General features: G+C 38.0%; 1 protein-coding gene across 5 annotated transcripts in view; it reads right to left on the minus strand.

The window, feature by feature from the left end:
- The window catches only part of CDH11 (cadherin 11), a 181,076-nt gene that overhangs the window by 18,204 nt on the left and 142,784 nt on the right, over positions 1–20,088 (minus strand). For all 5 annotated transcript variants that reach the window (XM_055366807.2, XM_063700263.1, XM_063700262.1 and 2 more), the window contains 4 exons: positions 18,589–18,842; positions 9,438–9,574; positions 8,465–8,598; positions 8,113–8,230 (listed from right to left, as the gene is read on the minus strand). In XM_055366807.2, coding sequence (XP_055222782.1) covers positions 8,113–8,230; positions 8,465–8,598; positions 9,438–9,574; positions 18,589–18,842 — 643 coding nt within the window. The remainder of the gene's footprint in view (positions 1–8,112; positions 8,231–8,464; positions 8,599–9,437; positions 9,575–18,588; positions 18,843–20,088) is intronic.

Below are 20,088 nucleotides of genomic sequence, written 5' to 3' on the forward strand. Positions count from 1 at the left end.
ACTATAAAAGGTGTAATATGTATGTGATGATAATACCAGAAACAGAAGAGAGAAAGAAACAGAAGAACTATTTGAAACAGTTATGACAGAATTTCTCCAAATTAATGTCAGATACCAAACCACAGATGCAGAAAGCTCAGAGAACATCAAGCTGTATCAATGCCAAAAAGAAAGTCCCTACACCTAGTCATATCATATTCAAACTACAGAAAAATCAAAGATTTTTAAAAAATGCTGAAAGAGGTCAGGAGAAAAAAACCCACCTTACCCGTAGAGGAATAATGATAAGAATTACATCCACTTTCTCAGAAATCATGCCAGCAAAAAGAGAATAAAGTGAAATAATTAAAGTATTGAGAGAAAAAAACATAACAACCTAGAATTCTCTAACTACCAGAATTATCTTTTAAAAGTGAAGGAGAAATAGTTTTTCAGACTAGCAAAAATGGAAAAAAAAATTGTTGCCAGTAGGCCTGCCTTGTAAGAAATGTTAGAATAAGTTCTTTAGAGGGAAGAACATGGGTCAGAAATCTGGATATACAGAGAGAAAAGAAGAGCGTGGAAGAAGGAATAAGTGATGAAGAAACAGACACTTTTATTTTTCTTATATTTTAATTGACCTAACACACAATAATTTGTTCACAGTAATAAATGCAACAATGTATTTGATTAGGTGTGCTTATTCATATATACAGTCATGAGTTGCTTAGTGACAGGGAAGCATCCTGAGAAATGCATTGTTAGGAGATTTCCTCCTGTAAACGTAGTGTATTTAAACAAACACAGATGGTTTAGCTTATTACATCTACCCTATATTGCATAGCCTATTGCTCCTAGGCTACAATCCTATACAGTATGTTACTCTGTTGAATACTGTAGGCAATTATAACACAAGAGCACATATTTGTGTGTTGAAACATAGAAAAAGTACAGTAAAAATATGGCATAAAAGATAAAAAATGTTGTGCCTGTATAGGGCACTTAGCATGAATGGAGTGTTCGGGACAGGAAGTGGGTGAGTCACTGAGTGAGTGAATGTGAAGGCCTAGGACGTTACCTTACACTACTGTAGACTTATTTATTTATTTATTTGATTATTTATTTTGAGACGGAGTCTTGCTCTGTCACCCAGGCTGGAGTGCAGTGGCCCCATCTCGGCTCACTGCAAGCTCCGCCTCCCGGGTTCACGTCATTCTCCTGCCTCAGCCTCCCGAGTAGCTGGGACTACAGGCACCCGCCACCACGCCCGGCTAATTTTTTGTATTTTTAGTAGAGACGGGGTTTCACCGTGTTAGCCAGGATGGTCTCGATTTCCTGACCTCATGATCCACCCGCCTCGGCCTCCCAGAGTGCTGGGATTACAGGCTTGAGCCACTGCGCCCGGCCCTGTAGACTTTATAAAACACTGTACATTTAGGCTACACTAAACTTATAAAAATTTATTTTTTTATTATACTTTAAGTTCTAGGGTACATGTGCACAATGTGGAGGTTTGTTACATATGTATACATGTGTCATGTTGGTGTGCTGCACCCATTAACTCATCATTTACGTTAGGCATAAATCAACCTTAATTTTTATTATTATTATTTTTTAACCTTTTAAATATTTTTGTTGGCCAGGCATGGTGGCTCACGTCTGAAATCCTAGCACTTTGGGAGGCCAAGGCAGGTGGATTACCTGAGGTCAGGAGTTCCAGACCAGCCTGGCCAACATGGTGAAACCCCATCTCTACTAAAAATACCAAAAAAAAAAAAAAAAAAAAAAAAAAATTAGCCAGGTGTGCTGGCGGGCGCCTGTAATCCCAGCTACCTGGGAGTCTGAGGCAGGAGAATTGCTAAAACACACGAGGTGGAGGCTACAGTGAGCCGAGATTGCACCACTGCACTCCAGCCTGGGCAACAGAGCAAGACTCCATCTCGAAAAAAAACCTTTTTGCTAAAAACTAAGATGTAAACCCACACATTAGCCTGTGCCTACACAGGATCAGGATTATCAGTATCACAATCTTCCACCTCCACATCTTGTCTCACCGTAGGGTTTTTCAGGGGTAGTAACACACATGGAGCTGTTGTCTTCTATGGTAACAATGCCTTCTTCTGGAATACCTCCCAAAGGACCTACCTGAAGCTGTTTTAAAGTGAACTTTATTTTTGATAAATAGAATGAGTACACTCTAAAATAATGTTTAAAAGTGTAGTTATGGTAAATCCTAGGTGATAGGCATTTTTCAGGTCCATTATAATCTTACTGGATCATCTTTTTATATGTGGTCTGCTGCTGTCCAAGACATTGTTATGCGGTGCATGAAACACACACACACACACACACACACACACACACACACACACACGCTTATTTATAAGTGAAATAAGTGACAGCAATGATATAAGGAACAAGAGGGAGAAATTAGGATTAATTTCTTATTATAAGGTACTCGTACTAAGTGTGAAGTGGTATAGTGTTATTTGATAGCAGACTTGGATTACCTGTAAATGTACAGCTCAAACTCTAGGTCAACCCATTAAAAAGTAAAAAAGAAAAAAAAAGAAGTACAGTGGCAGTGGTATGCTTAAAAAGGACAGAAAATAGAATCACATAAAATACTGAGTTGAAACCTCAAAAGCCAGAAAAATGATAGAAAATATTATTTAAAAATTACTTTATAATATCTTCCAAAATGTAAAGTAGCTAACCATAAACTTAATAAGAAATGCATGATACAAAAATGAAGAAAACTACAATGACTTCCTGAGGGTAATAAAAGGAGAATTGATTCAATGGAAAGTCAGACCATGGTTTTGGACAGGAAAAGTATTTTTAAAATTTTAGTTCTTCTTAAATTGATCCATAAATTTAAGATAAGCTCAATAAGATTCACAAAAGTACTTGTAGGGCACCTGAAAAATAATTCTAAATTATATCAGAAAGAATAAAAAGAGCAAGATTTGTAAAATAGTAATAAAATAAAAATAATGTGGAGAAAGCATCTGTCAGGTTTCAACATATATATGTATAAAATTATTAAAGAAAAATATGATACCAGTAAATAGACAGAATGGGAAGAATAGAAAGTTAAAAAAATCTAATCATAAAAAATGTAGAAGACAATAAAGATACCCTTACAAACCAGTGAGACATGACTAAATATTTCATAAATAATATTTTTAAAACGCCCAACAGGTGGGGGAAAAAGATATATAAGAAAGAAGAAAAGATAAGTTAATGTTGATGTCAATTTTGGGTGAGGAACACCTTGCTAAGGATAATAGTAAATAGACAAAAACTGATACAAAAAGTGTAACATCTCTACTTAAGAATACAGCAGAGTCAGAATTAAAAGAACATTAAAACATTAGGAAAATCTATGCAGTAGGTATGGTAGGTCAAAGGTGAATAGCATTAATCGATGAACAGACTTTACAAATCAATTGCAAACTGACAAATATATAATTTAAGAGGTGGGCAAAGGACATAAATAGCCAACGTATAAGAACAAAAGAAGAACTGATTAATAATTATTAAAAACACCTGGCTTTAAATGACGAAAGTAACTGGAACTTAAAATGTTACATTTAACTTACCAAATTGCCAATGATTAAAAAGAGTAATACTAACTAGAATTGACTTGGATGTGAGAAAATAAAACCTCACCTGTTTTACCAATGGTATTAAAAATGGTATAACATTTCTGATGATCAGTTTATTAATTAAGTAGCAATAGCTTTTGATCCAGTAATTCCACTCTAGGAGTTTGGTTTGTTTGTTTGTTTGTTGCACTCCAGACTGCTGCCCAGGCTGGAGTGCAGTGGCGCGATCTCAGCGCACTGCAACCTCCACCTCCCGGGTTCAAGCAATTCTCTTGCCTCAGCCTCCCGAGTAGCTGGGACTGCAGGTGCACGCCGGCCAAGCCCAGCTAATTTTTTTGTGTTTTAGTAGAGAAGGGGTTTCACCGTACTGCCCAGGCTGGTCTTGAACTCCTGAGCTCAGGCAATGCACCTGCCTCAGCCTCCCAAAACACTCTAGGAATTTATCCTAAAAGAATAATTAGATATTTGGCGAAGGTGTGGAAAACAATGTACGTACTTACAGTCAACTGATATTATATATCCTCATAGATGAAGGTAGAAAGACAACTTGAAAATATTGACATACATATATTGATTTGTATAACATACTATTAAGTGGGAAAATTAGTGGACATATATTTTACAGTTGCTTTTCTTTTCTTTTTTTTTTAAGAAAAGAAATGTATGCAAAGAAAGGATATACAAATAGTGACTATTTCTGGGTAGCTTATTATCAAGTTATTTTAATGCTTTAATACCATTTTTGTTGGTTTGTATTTTCCAATTTTCCTGCAAGAAATAGGTATTAATTTTGTAATAGAAGCAAATTATAAACTTCTTTGCAAATATATTTTACTACAATTATTATGGCTGTGATTAAAGTGAAAATTGAAGAACCTTGTCCTGTTCTGTTCACACATTCCCTGGAACCCTAGATTAATCCATAAATTAAATTTCAGAATTTGCCTCTTCTGAGGATTGTTATTATTGACAATAGGATAAACAAAGACTTTTGAAATGAATTCACTAGAAGAGACATGAGCTTTATATTCATTTTACAGTGTGCCATGTACAACCAACAGGGCCCTCCAAATATTTAAATTTAGTTTTTGCACTTATTGCTGTGTGACCTTGGGCAAATCACTGACCCTTCTGATGTCTCATATTCTTTCTTTATCTGAAAATTGGATAAAAATATACCACCTGCCTGCCCTATGCAACTGTTTGAAGAATTAGGTGAAACAATGACATGAGAAGGTTTTATAAACCAGTTAAGAGCTACATAGAGGAGAGATATTATCTCAGTCTTTTTTTTTTTCTTTGCACTTTTCTCATCCATTACATATTTCTTGTGATTTAAGAGATGCCACATGCCTGGTATTTTCAAAGTAAATGCATCTCAAAACCTGGGCAGACACGCTCTTCATCTGCCCAAATAGCACCATTCCTGATATTAATAGCCCAAGATGGATTTAAATGTTGAAGAATCATCCAGTGTTCTATTTTCCTGCTGCCTGCTGAGTCGGCTTTGAAGCTCGGGCTGCAGAACGGAATAAGATAAAATGAAATAAAAAGCTTGTGTGTATTAAGATGGCTTTTCCTCTTATATTTCTAAAAACGCCGAATGCTTATGCCGGAGTTTAGGCAAACACAATACTGATTATTTACATGGCATAATGGAAGTAAACACTCAAGGAGAAAGAGACTTGATGCTTTTACTCAGCATGATATAAACCATTATCTCATGTTTTCTATGGAAAGCAGTCTCAGCCGAGAAATTTGGTAACTCAGTAGGCTATTAATAGGATATGGAATGTGATTACTCCTTTTGGATTACTTCAATATGTAATTACTTTTAGGAGCTAGTAGAAAGAAAGTCTATTAAATGATAATTATAGGACTGTATTTGCTTTAAGGTTCTGTAATAGCTTTAAACATGGGAGTTTTCATTAACTGTTTGCCATAGTTAATAAAGTAATTTTTCTTAAAAAGTAGCAATTTCCTGCAAAAACAGTAGCTCAACAGTGGTATTAGTCTCTTATAGGAGAGGGCAGGGGAGATGAATTGTTCAGTAAATTGGCTCATCTAGTGTTATATAATCTCCTTGAAAAATATAGATGGTATCTGCAAAGTATTGTGACAAAGTAAAATACTTATAACTTCCTAGAGAACAATATGTCTTAGTATAATGTTTTCAGAGGTTAACAGCAACTAAACATGATTGCACATATAAAAAGAAAATGTACAGGGCAGGTGATGGAGGCAAAGTTATCACAGCAGGGAAAGCTTAGTAAAGGTCCTGTTTGTAGGTGTCCCATGATAAACAGTAATATTGCTAGGAATACAGCCCCAGGAGTTAGACCTCCAGTGTAAGTTGAGAATTGCATCAACACAGATAAAAGATTGACCACAAATATTTGAGAAACTAGACAAAAGATGGTGGCTAATAGTCATATGAGAACATCTGAGTTTTCTGGGCAACCGAATCAATCTCTTCACTATTGTTAAAACTAAATCCATTATGCAATATATTGTTACAAGCATTTCTTTGTCAGAAAACTGATATAAGCCTAAGCTGAAAAAATATAGCAGTCTGTCAATTCAAGGTGAAACTGGAAACAAATTTGAGAATGCAGAAAATTCTGAGTGAACACACGGCTTTTCATAAATTCAAATACAGATGTATACATATCTTAGAAAGCATTATGCAAACACTATTTGTGCCACTCTGTTCAATTCAGCTCAGTACACATTTTTAAATGTTCACTATGTGCCTGAGTTTCCTTGTTTTGGAGAAAACTATCATTACAAAATGAATTCCTGTATTACGTATGTGTGTCCCATGAGGGGTGTGTGTTTCTGGTTGAGAACTATCCATTTACATTAGTGCTTTGCAGAATTATCTCTTTCAGAGATTTACAAGTGCACATTCACCAAAGCCAAAAGGTAAAAGAAAAATCCTAGTGTAAATACAAACTTAAAGAGTGCTAAGTAACGTTTCTGTTTTAAAATGATGGGAATCATTTACAAATTGAAACGGGTTGTTTTGTAGGCTTCTTTTAAAACACGTTTTTCTACATATAACTTCCTTCACACTTCGGTTCTTAAGAGCAAGTTCATTGTAGAAAGCAAGGCATTGGGAGAGAAAAGGCTGTCATAACACCTAGGGCATTTTGCCTCATTGTCTCATTTGGTGTGTGCTTGATTTATAAGGCCCATAATTAAATACTCACATAAGTTCAAGAAATAATAAGGTAAATCAAATCATAGACCCTCAAAATCCAAGCAGCATGGGGAGCGCCTGTCTGCTTTAATCATCAGCACGAAAGGATTCAGTGGTTAAGGCTATAGCATCTGGCCTCTGAGAGCCTGGGTTTAAACCCAGCCGTAACTTTTATTTGGTTGATTGATTTGAGACAAGTTATTTAATGATTCTGTGCCTCATTTTTCTCATCTGTGGAATAGGGGTGACAATAATGCCTACCTATGGTGGTGTTAAGAAAATTAAGTGGACAGAGTGTGGAAAGGATCTTGGCATGGGTCGTGGAACACAGCAACTGGTATTTATGGTACTGATGACAGTGATAACAGTAATGGGGAAAGTAATAATACTTACTAGAAAGTTTAAGATCCTCTAAGCCTGTTCTCAGTCGCAGGGAAAGCAATCAACCTATGGCCTAGTACATGGCTAGCATGGATTGCATGAATATAGCAATCTGTATTCCTCCTTTTGCTCCCATGTTAAATGGTGGCATTTGTCTCCCTGTTTTCACAGGCCTGCACCTTCACAAACTTAAATGGGCAATTTCACTACCAAGTAATGGACAGAGAAAAACAGTGTGGATGAGAGTAAAAAATATATACATATATTCATCTTTCCTGGCTCTGCTACCAACTTTATCTAGGGACTGCATCAGGTCTGGGACTACAAAAACAAAAACATCTATTTCTAATAATCTGCAAGTCTAGAACCTCCTTAACTAATGAAAGGGGAAGCAGAAATCGTATTAAATTTTGCCATTTTTATAATGGACAAACAATGCTTTGTTTCATGCCCTTCAGGCAACAATTCTGCAACTACTTTTAGATATCGAGCTCTGTACGCAGGCACACTGCATTAAAACTGTACTTGGAAAAGAAGGCCAGCTGAAAGATTAAATTGCCTTACAAAGTTGAACTAATCTCTTTTAATGCTTTACTTGATATCAATATTCATAAAGCCATCCTTCCCCCAAGGGTTTATCAACCTCTTGAAAAAAAAGATAAATGGAGTTGTTTGCATATTGACCCTGTAAGCTTCCCCACTTAGTTTTCCCACTGCTTCATGAATATCAAAGCCAAAAAAGTCAATAAAATTAGACTCACTTATTCGCATGCATCAAATGAGCCCATGTTTCAGAACAGAGGTGGCATTATTATTTCCGGTTTGATCTTCAACAGGAAGACATTATAAAGATTAGTGAAAATACTTGTGCTATGCAATGTAAATGTCATTTGTTTTCCAGTTCTACTTCTCTGAATGCGTAGGAACCTTAGTACAAACCTCGGTTGTCTCTGACTGTGAAATTTGGATTGTGAATGATTTCAGGGGGTAGGCTGAAGATAAATCTTGGTCCATTGGCCGTGTCATCCTTGTCATCTGCACTAATTGTAACAATTGGCTGAAAGAGAAAGGTGGCCCATAAGTAAATCATGCTGACATTGGCACATCATTTATTCAAAAATTTCTGGCTGGCTAGAAAGCCTGATTTTAATTAGAGAACATAAGTTCAGAGCAAAACTATGGCTCTGAAACCTTTTTGGGCAGTGGTTGGTATCTCCAAGTGATGCTTTAAAAAACACACTCTATTTCCAAATGCATTGTTCCTAGCCAAGAATAGGGAAAGCAGGATTACCTGGTTGGAAAGTGGCTTGGTCTGATCACTCTCACAGATGAAACCTTCATAAGGGGCAGCAAACTTGGGAGCATTATCGTTGACATCAAGGACCCTAATGGCCACTGGGACTTTGGCTTCCTGATGCCGATTGTCTGGGAAGACAGAATGCAGACAGTCAAGAAAGGTCAAGGAGAAATACACATTGGTCCAAGCATATTCTTGGGAAAGAGTAAGCTCCAGCCACCTATCTGGGCAGTGCAGGGAAAGATGTTCTTGTCACAGAATCGATGTAAGAGCTGAAGGGTGCTGTAAGTGGGAGAGGCATATCCTAGAATAAATGTCAATATTAAGACCAGTAAGAACTAAAACACTTTTCCACATCTGCTGACTATGATGCTGAGTTTTAATTCTAAAGGCTTATCATGGAGCCTGATCCCCAGAGAGATGTCTATCAAAGTGGTTCTTAAATGTGGGAGTCTAGAGAGTAGCATTAAAACCATCTGGGAACTTGTTGGAAACAAAAATTCTCAGGCCCTATCCCAGACCTACTGGATCAGAGGCTCTGGGGCAGGGTCCAGAAATCAAGCTTGATGACTGATCAACTAGATGCATGATCAAGGTTGAGTTGTTGTCTATAGATAAACAAGAACCCACAAACCTTGGGTGTAAGGACTTTGCTTTTCTGGGTTCAGTGAAGACTAGTGACTGGATGGAGTGGGAAATCTTTCAGTGATCGTTATGAGTTTCAAACTCCTGAGGGTTATTGGCTCTCTTGCCAAGTCTATAGCCAGTTCTGTCAGAGAAAACAAGAACATTTCCCTTTGCCTATATGTATTCCTAGAAAGATAACCGAAAACACATTTTAAAGACTGAAAAATCTGTTTAAGACCAAAAAAGTTAGTCTATCTCAGCTATTTTATTTTCCAGAATATAGAGTCTGAAGCAATAATACTTGGTAAAGTAGAATCAAAACCCTGAGGAGAATACTTACGGATTTCTGCTGCAAAGACAGTGATGTTGAGCCAGGCTGTTTCCTCTCTATCCAGAGGTTTTGTAGTTTTAATAAAACCATCCTCTGGATTAATAGTGAAAAATCTGTCGAGGTCAGTGTGACGATCGATGGAATACCTAAGCAGAATGCAAATGAGGCAATTAGACCAAGACATTCAGAGCAGCTTAATATTTGAATATTTTCTCCATGCTATATTTAAAGCAAGCTTCTCAATGAATTGCTTAAGCTAGATTTTCTTTCTAATCAAATTTACTTTTGAAACTTTGTACACGATTCTTTTATAGAAATAACTTTGCCACGTTGGAATTCCTTATTCAGTACAATGAATGAAAGAGTTGTTTAGCATATTTGATTGAGAAGTATAATAATGTGGTGCATATTTCTCCATATTTACTACAATCACCCATCCTCTGAATATTTGTGAAACTGCATTTGGAAAGTGAGTTTGCCTTGCTCCCAAACTACTCAGAAAGTCACAAATGTATCAAACCTTTGCCAGATTTTTGCATATGAAATTTTAAATCCATTCAAGTGTATTTAAATTTATCAAGATCATGTATAGACCTAAAAATCAGTTTGTCTTATTTAAAGAAAAATGCAGCCTGGTGCAGTGTCTCACTCCTGTAATCCCAGCACTTTGGGAGGCCAAGGCGGATGGATCATTTGAGGCCAGGAGTTCAAGACCAGCCTGACCAACATGGTGAAATCGCATCTCTACTAAAAAATACAAAAACTAGCTGGGGATGGTGGCACACACCTATAATCCCAGTTTCTCGGGAGGCTGAGGCATGAGAATCATTGAATCCGGGAAGCGGAGGCTGCAGTTAGCCAAGATCATGCCACTGCACTCCAGGCTGGGTGACAGAGAAAGACTCTGTCTCAGGAAAAAAAAAAAAGACAAAAGAAAAATGTTCACTACATTTTAGTAAATCTGTTTAGTTCATTTAGTTTCAGGGGTTCTCAGTTAGCTTGGCTCTGAGTTCCAGCGTGTAATGTGCAAAGTAAGCTTGGCCATTTACTTGTAGGGCATTTTCCCATATTTTAATGACTCCAGGCTGTGCATAACAGTACAGCTTGAAGATTTTAGTTACTCCCACCCACTAAGTTAACTTTTTACTAATAACGGATAAAAAAATCACATAATATTATTGGGCTGTATTTGTGGCAAAGTGAGGTGGGAGATGGTGGAAGAATAGCATTTACTGAGTTGTAGTAAGGTAAAATAACTTGCCCAGGATACAGTCTTGTTTTAATGGGTCTGTTGAACTCCAAACCCCTTCCCTTTCCACTCCCTTATACTAACTCCAAAATAGAAAAGAACAAAAATGGGTTACGTTAATTCAGGTAGTATGCTGAGCTTCATAAGTGTGTGGTTTTCTGCTCTTAGAGGTCTAAGCTATGATTTCCCAAAATTTACAAAATGAGTATGTCAGAAGGCATTCAGTGATGGTCAAAAATCAAAGAATATTAGAGATAGCAGAGGCCATGAATATCAGAAGGTTTAATCGCCTGGATTTACAAAAGATGAAATTTACAAATGGCCTATGTCTAGTTTCTGGAAGAGACAATATTGGAAGCCAGATCTTCTAATCCCAGATCATGTTCTTTTCAGGAAAGAGGGACCCCCCACTGAGCGGCACTTCACAGTATACAAACATGAGCTCATTCATGATGTCACTTAACTTCACAGCTCCCCATAGGAATAGAATAATGAGTCCCCTTGCACAGTGACAAAACCAAAGATATTCATACACCTCCTCAATGTCAGAAGAGGCTCAGCAACTGTGCCCTCAGCAGATAACACTATGTGGAAAGGAGTCAAAAAAATAATCAAAGACTTTTTTTTCTTCCATGAAGGAGCTCACTATTTAGTTGACATGACAACACACATGTGGGAAGAAAGATCATTAATAAGTCAAGGTATTATTCCACAGCAATGAAGGGCATGAGTTTTGGGTTTTGGAAGTCCTAAGAACAACTTCATAATCTGCTACATATAAGCTAGATGATATTGGAAAAGCCACTTAAGTTCTTTGAGCCTTAGCATATTTATCTTCTAAAATGGAATGCGTATTTTTTTTTCCAAACAGAATCTCACTATGTGACCCCAGCTTGTCTTGAACTGCTGGGCTCAAGTCATCCTTCTGCCTCAGGCTCCTGGGTAGCTGGGATTGTAGAAACCTGGCTGAACTGGAATATCAATAGTACCTAACTTTTATGTTATCTGTGAGAATTCAATAAAATAATAAATGTTTAAGATACATAATTTAGTGACTCACACATTGCAACCAACAATAACTGCTATTATTTTTGTTGTTGATGCTGCTGTTACACAGAGAACAGACTGTGGAAGCTCTCATATATAAGAGTGTGACCTTCATCCTAGAGCCAGTGAGAAATCATGGAAGGCTTTGAGCAGAGGAGCAAATAAAAGAACGCAAGCTCTCAAGGAGATCAATAACGCATGATGGGCAAGATGGTCTGAGGAAGTGAGAGTAGAAGAAGGAGCAGAGGAAACTTAAGGATTTGATTTTGTTTTTAAATACATGAGGTGATGAGAGTGAAGTACAGGGGTGACAGAGGAAATGGAATCCTAGATGATGATGAAAGCCCCAGTAGGATTTAGTGGATATTTGGGCATCTAGGGGAGGCTGAGAGAGTCCCAGGTAGCTTCTCACCTGAGTGTCTGAGAGAGGGAGATTTAAAGACATTGAAAAACAAAATGCTTGCTATTGTGAATAGTGCTGTGATGAACAGTTGAGTGCTTGTGTGTTTTTATTTTCCTCTGGATATATATTTTTAAATAAATTTTTATAAAATTGATTTTCCTTTGGATATATGCCCTGTAATGAGACAGGATCAATCATACCCCCAACCTCAGCACTACACAATATAACCATTAACAAACCTACACATGTACCCCCTGAATCAAAAATAAATGTTGAAATTATTTAAAAAATTAAAAAGAAAAAGAAAAAAATCAATTACCAGGAAGGAAAGGTTGACATTTAATTAAGGATATGTCAAAATGCTCAGAAAGAAAAGACTCAACTCTATTGTAGGCTTCAGGAAGTCAGGGGTGGAAACAGCTGTTTTTGTTTTAAAGTATGTCACAATAATTATAAGATCAAAAATATGTCTTGGATAAATGAGTGAGCTAGTGAAAGAAAAAGCAAATGGGTAAAAATGCACAACAGACAGTATCATAAATGCAGAGTTAGAGTTGGGGAGAAAGATCAGCCTAGGAGCAGGAAATCTGAAGCATCCACTTAGGTCAATTACGGCTTGGGTAAAAGCCCTATAGGTGAGTGGACACAGAGAGAAGGACCAAGTCAATGCCTGGACAGGGATCAAAGACTAGTGAAGACATCAGGTACAGTGTTATCTGAGGCATAACAGGTTAGTGCCAAGAAAACTAAAGGGAGATAATATTTTAGAAAGGAAATTGTGAACAAAAATGTGTCTAATGGTACAGTCTGAGACAAAAAAAAACAAAAACAAAAAACTGCAGAATGTCCAAGAAGTTAAGAGTTATGGTGATATTGCAAGGCCTCCATTATATGTCCAAAGACACAAATGTCCTCAAAGCTGAAGAGAAACAACCAGGAAATTAGGAAGGGAGGATAAAAGACCCATTAGATAAAAAGTTTGGAGGCCTTGCCTGATGGCTCACGCCTGTAATCCCAGCACTTTGGGAGGCCAAGGCGGGCGGATCACCAGAGGTCGGGAGTTCAAGATTAGCCTGGCTAACATGGTGAAACCTGTCTCTATTTATACTAAATATACAAAATTAGCTGGGCATGGTGGCACACACCTATAATCCCAGCTACCTGGGAGAGAATTGCTTGAACCCGGGAGGCGGAGATTGCAGTGAGCTGGGATCACGCCACTGCACTCCAGCCTGGGCAACAGAGTGAGACTCGGTCTCCAAAAATCAACCAACCAACCAACCAACCAACCAACCAACCAACCAACCAACCAACAAAAAAGCTTTGAATAGACTAGGTGCAGTGGTTCATGCCTGAAATCCCAGCATTTTGGGGAGCTGAGCCAGGAGGATCACTTAAGCCCAGGAGTTTGAGACCAGCATGAGCAACATAGTGAGAACCCCCCTCTCTACAAAAACAAAACAAAACAAAAATTAGGCAGGCACAGTGGCATGCACCTGCAGTCCCAGTTAGTTGGGAGGCTGATGTGGGAGGTTCACCTGAGCCCAGGGAGCTCAAGTCTGCAGTGAACCATGATGACACCACTGCACTCCAGGCTGGGTGACAGAGTGAGACCCTGTCTCAAAAACAAACAAATATAAAAGCTTTGAATATTCTCTTAAAATTTGTCTGGTATTTCTAAATAACAAAGACCCAAGTAGGTGGGAGTGGGGGGTTGGTTCAAGTGTGGTATTGAGCATCCTTGGATAATTATAGACATGGAAATTGCCTACATGCACAGAACAGCTACCATTTGAAAACATGACCCAAATAATCAATTGCAGATGTGAATCCTTGGAGACAATGAGGTGCAGAGGAAATGAGTGAGTGTTTTTACGTCACAGTCACTGCTCTTCTAAAAAGTTTCTAATGCACCTTGATATTCTAGGCCAGAGATAACTCATTTAAAATTCACACTGTGAAGATTTTTAAGTCGTTTAAAGGTGTTAGAAGGGTCCATAGTCATTATGTAACATATCTTTCTGCACAAAGAGGATATAGTAATCAAACCTTCTTGGGAAATCTTTCCATTAGTGGCTGCTGGGTTAAAGTAAAAAGCTCAAAATGAACTCAAGACAGATCTGGGCTGAAATCCAGTGTTCAACACTGACTGTCCACGTGACTTTAAAGAAGTCTCATCATTGCTCTGAGCCTCACTCTTCCCACCTGTTCAATTCTAGAGCAGTCATAGCCACAAAGGATGTCAGTGAGAACTGACTGAAATAACTTTGTAAAACCTGTTGTATGAGGCTGAAAAGATGCTCAGTAAATGTTAATTATCTCTCTTTTCCTCAGAAGAATCAATGTTCAAAGATCCAAAAGCAACCCAACACCACTTATAGTTGGGAATTCCTTCTTTCCTGCCACTATTTTCTTCGATATAAATGGACAAACTCCATTGTCCGTGTAATTTCCTTTCATATTTAGATCCATTTACTTTTTCATAAGTAAATTCATTAGTGCCTCCCTAAGTATATTGGTAACCCCCAGTGTGTGCTCAATGAAGGTTTGTCAAATAAATGTGTGAATAAGATGTCATCACTTCTATCACGCCTCCTGTTTTACACTCAAAAACTGTGAGCTTGACCTTCCAAGCCAAATCAGGAGTTATTTTATTTATTTATTCAATAAATATTTGTTAGACATCGAATTTGGGCCATGTACTCTGTTTAGTGGAAGGTGCAGTGATGATCTAGAACAGGGGCCAGCAAACTTGTTCTGCAAAGGGCCAGCCAGCAAATGTTTAGCTTGTGCAGAAATTAGAATCTCTGTTTCAACTACTCAACTCTGCCCTTGCAGCAGGAAAGAAGACATAGGTAATATGCAAACAAATGATGTGACTGTCTTCCCATATAACATTATCTACAAAAATAGGTGGTGAGAAAAAAGATGAAGAACTCACAGTTCCTGATTTCAAAACATAGTACAAAGTTATGGTGATGAAGGCTATGTGGTACTGCTGTATGGATAGACATATAATTAATGGAATGTAATCAACAGTACAAAACAATCCTGGTTTCTATGACTATGAATGGTCAATTTTCAACCTGAATGCCAAGACCATTCAATTAAGAAAAAATAGTATTTTCAACAAATAGTGCTGGAATAATTGGATATGCACATGCAAAATAATAAAGTTGGACCCCTTCCTGACAACATACATAAAATTATACTCAAAACTGATAAAAATCTAAATGTGAAAGCTAAAACCATAAAGTTTATTTTTTAAAAATGTGTAAATCATTCATGACTTTAGATTAGACAATTATTTCATTATAGACATTAAAAAAAAGAATAGACCCACTAGAATTCCTCAAAATTAAAATTTTTGTGCCTCAAAGGGCACTATTAAGAAACTGAAAAGATATCCCATGGAATGAGAAAAAAATGCAAATCATAAGGCCCTACCATTCAGAATACATAAAGAGCTCTTACAACAACAATAAAAAGACAAATAATCCACTTATGAAATGGGCAAAATTCTTGAATAGATATTTCTCCCAAGAAAACATACAAATGGCTAATAAGCACATAAAAAGATGCTCAGGCCAGGTGCAGTGGCTCATGCGTGTAATCCCAGCACTTTGGAAGGCAGAAGCAGGTGGATCATTTGAGGCCAGGAATTTGAGACCAGCGTGGCCAACATGGCAAAACCCTGTCTCTATTTTTTTAAAAAATAGCTGGGCCTGGTGGTGTGCACCTGTAGTCCCAGCTACTTGGGTGTCTGAAGCACAAGACTCTCCCGAGCCTGGGAAGCATAGGTTGGAGTGAGCTGAGATCATGCCACTGCACTCCAGCCTGGGTGACAGAGTGAAACTATGTCTCAGTAGCAAATAAACAAACAAACAAACAAACAAAAGATGCTTGGTGTCACTAGTCATTATGGAAATACAAATCAAAACTATAATGATATGTCACTTCATACCCACTATGATAGCTATAATCAAAAGAGGCAAAAAAGTGTTGGTGAGAATGTGGAGAAACTGGAACTCTCATATATTGTTGATAAGAAAGTAAAATGGTACAGCCACTGTGGAAAACACTTTGGCAGCTCCTCAGAAAGTTAAACATAGAGTTACCACATAATCCAGCAATTCCACTCCTAGGTATATGCCCAGGAAAGAGGAAAACATGTTTAGGCTAAGACATGTCCAGGACTGTTCAGCATTATCTGTCATAGCCAAGTTTGGAAACAACTCAAACACGTATCCAAATGATAAATGAGCAAATAAAATGTGGTGCACCCATACAATGAAAAATTACTCAGAGATAAAAAGAAATGAATTAGTGATGCACTCTGCAACATGTATGAACCTCAAAATCATTATGCTACATGCAAAAATTCAGTTACATAAGACCACATGTTGTATTATTCCATTTATATGAAATGTCCAGAATAGGCAAACATACAGACACAAAATAAGTTAATTGTTACAGGAGGCTGGGAAGCAGGAGAAACGGGGAGGGACTGCTAATGGACAAAGGATTTCTTTTGTGGGGAGGGGATCAATAAAAATATTCTGGAATTAGACAGTGGTAATGGTTGAACATCTTCATGAAATATACTAAAAACCAATAAATTGTGCAAGTTGAACAGGTAAAGTTCATGCTTCATGATATGTAAATTTTTTTCACAACAGAAAAAAAAAAAGAGAGTGAGACAGAAAAGCAAATGGCAGCCAGATTTGGCCTATGGGCTATAGTTTTCCAAGGCCTAAACTAGACAGACATCCAGCTCTTTGAGACTATCCTCTAGTGAGGACCTCGCATAACCGAAGTGTCCCTGCGATGTAGCCTGGGGGGTGAGGTAGGGAGGAGCAAGAGGAAGGACATCCGATACATCTCTAGGGAGCCCTGGAAGAATTCCTATAGGAGATAACACCTAAGTGGAGACGGAGAAAATGAGTCCGATGTGGTAACTTGGAAAGGCAAGGGCTACCAGCTAGAAGGAGGAACATGTGAAGTCCAGGGATTAGGAGACAGCAGGAGAGCTTCAAAGAATGAGATGGAGGTAGAGGGGTGCAAAGAAGTTTTTTAAACTAAGTGAATGAGGTTAGATTATTTTGAAGAGGGAGACAACAGGGAACCATTTAATCATTAATTTTTTCTTGTGTTTTAACTAAGGTAAGATGTGATGTTTGGATGTGCATTGTATGAGGGTCACTCTGGCTGCAGAGTCAGGATTCATGCAGAGAGGTAAATGAAAGACTGAGGGTTGGGAGACCCTGTGGAAGCATATAAAGAAATCCAAGCAAGAAGGAAATGAGGGGAGTGGCTGTGGGAAAAGAAACCCCTGCTAGAATCCGGTCTAGGGGAAATTCTAGGACACTATCAACTTCCACTCTATAAATGTGTGATTCATGTCCCTTCTCCACCTCCTTCTTATCACCCTCTCATTTTTGTCATTAGCTTCATCAGTCATTAGCTCAGGATGAAGAGGAAAGTGGAGAAGCAGAGTTTTGGATCACTTTTTCTTTCTTTCTTTCTTTTTTTTTTTTTTGAGACAGGGTCTCACTCTGCCACCCAGGCTAGAATGCAGTGGCTTGATCTCGGCTTACTGCAACCTCTGCCTCTCAGGTTCAAGCGATTGTCCTGCCTCAGCCTCCCGAGGAGCTGGAATTACAGGTGCATGCCACCATGCCCAGCTAAATTTTGTATTTTTAGTAGAGGCAGGGTTTCATTACATTGTAAAGGCTGGGTTCGAACTCCTTACCTTAGGTGATCCACCCGCCTTAGCCTTCCCAAAGTGATGAGATTACAGATGTGAGCCACGGTGCCCAGCGACAGTTCTGGATCACATTTTTTGTCACAAAAAAAGGTATTCATAATAATAAAAGCACCTGAAATTTATTTGGACACTTTACTACTTTTACAAAGTACTCAGCAGCAGTTAGACAGAGCTGGCTTTCCTTGCCTCCTGCTCAGTGGCTGTATCATTCCAGGCAAGTCACTTTGTCTTGCAGTGCCTCCAATTTCCTCTCATTTTAAGGACTAACAATTTATACATCGATTAAGTTGAGGGGATTGATTAGAACACATACCTAACCTCCTCATAGAGTAACCAGAGAATGGGAAGGTATTTAATAAATTGCAATTACTATAATTATTTCACAATAATTATTTATACTTCCCCACAGTCCCCTGAGGCAGACAGGCCCAGCTCAGGGCTCCGTCACCTAGTATGCCTGGGGGAATCTGCTCCAGAGCAAAGTCATGTAGCTTGAACAATCCTATCCAAAAAGTCAGGAACAGAGGTGAAGGGAAGCTCATGTATTCTAAATCTTAATCTTGTTTACATTCTATTGAATCTGGTAAACTTGAACCCTTTTTGAAATTGAAAAACGTGGTTCCTACAGGGCTTTCCCAGAACCTCTTGACTCTAAAATTCCCCATCCAAGCTCTTAAAATAAATCCGTCTGTACCTTATTGGGCTGTTGGCAGCATCAGGGTCTTTGGCATGCACTCTCCCAACCACGGTGCCAGCAGCTGCATTTTCTTGGACTTCATGGATGTAACTTGGGGCCAAGAACATAGGGGGCTCATCAGCATCTTCTACTGCGATCTTGACGGTCACAGTGTCCTTGAAAGGGCCATTGCTGATAAACTTCGGGTCGATGTGCACGTTGGCTGCCTCTACCTTCAAGCTATAGGCTCTTTTGGTTTCAAAATCTACAGGCTGGCAAGAATGAAGAGAAGATTGACAACCAATTCCTTGAAAGAATAATGGAAGAGAAAGACCCGATTGTTTTACAGGGAAGAGTGAATATTCCTCAAAGAGAGAAAATCCGAGTCTACTCAATTTCAAATTACCTGAGCCATTTGGTCAGAAAATCACACAAATCAATTGCTGAAACTTAGAATGTGCTTAATGGGTCATTCAAAGAGCACAACAGACACAGAAAGACCACGTCATCTAAAATGAAACTTATTATATATAGCAACACTAATGTTGCCCAAATAAGTCACTAAGAATTACCTAAGGAAGGGAATTAAAACATTGCAAAAATACATTTGGTACCTCATTCTGAAAACTAAGAATCTTGGTAACAAAAATACCACTGAATTTCAGCCAAAAAGCATGTTTTGTTTGATGACTGCTTCATACCTCTCCCACCCGCAACCATCCAGCTTGATCATATTGAAAGCTTCATGTTGAAAGTTTCTGACCACGTTGTTTCCCAATGTCTGGGACTTTTACCAGCAGTGGCCCATAAGATGGCACAGGGTGGTTTATAGGTAATTTGATAGGTAAGGTTGTCAAATGATATTAACTTACATAGTGAGATAATTCTTTCTTTTCTAAGTCTTTAAATCCTTGACACACCAAGTAGAACATCTCCGTTTTAACACATCTGCTCTGCTTCGCAATCTCTTTTGTGAGATATTATGATACAACTCTAGCTAGAATGTAATGGCATCGTTTTGGTTTGATTGCATTTATTTTTAAGTTACCTTCTATTTTTGGCAAGTGACAAGATAATAAGGGAAATGTTTCCTTTTTTAAAATGCTTCTTTTTTTAAAAAAAGAATGCATATATATTAAAGATGGTCTATTTAAAGAAAAACAAATGAAAGCAGTAAAATTTTACACAAATATGAAAGAAAAAATGAGTAGTAGCATTTGAATGGCTGTAGTTATAGGGAAATTGATAGTAAACACTGCCTAATTTTGAATGAGAGGAGTTATAGTGAATCAGTCAGCAAAGGATGGAAAGTAACATTGTAGCAGAGAAACAAGCCCGGCTGCCTGGGAAACAACTTTCTAATTAGTGCTCTGGATGTTGCTGAACTACCAAATGTTTGGAAAGAGTTTCATCTTTTAAGGCGAGCATCTGCCTGCCATGCTGTTGTCATTTGCCTGGCAAACGCTTATTCTGAATGGGCATATAGTCATGGGGCTTATTCCTGATCTAATTTTGCAG

Source organism: Gorilla gorilla, chromosome 18 (genome assembly GCF_029281585.2).
Source record: "Gorilla gorilla gorilla isolate KB3781 chromosome 18, NHGRI_mGorGor1-v2.1_pri, whole genome shotgun sequence".
Taxonomy (NCBI): Eukaryota; Metazoa; Chordata; class Mammalia; order Primates; family Hominidae; genus Gorilla; species Gorilla gorilla.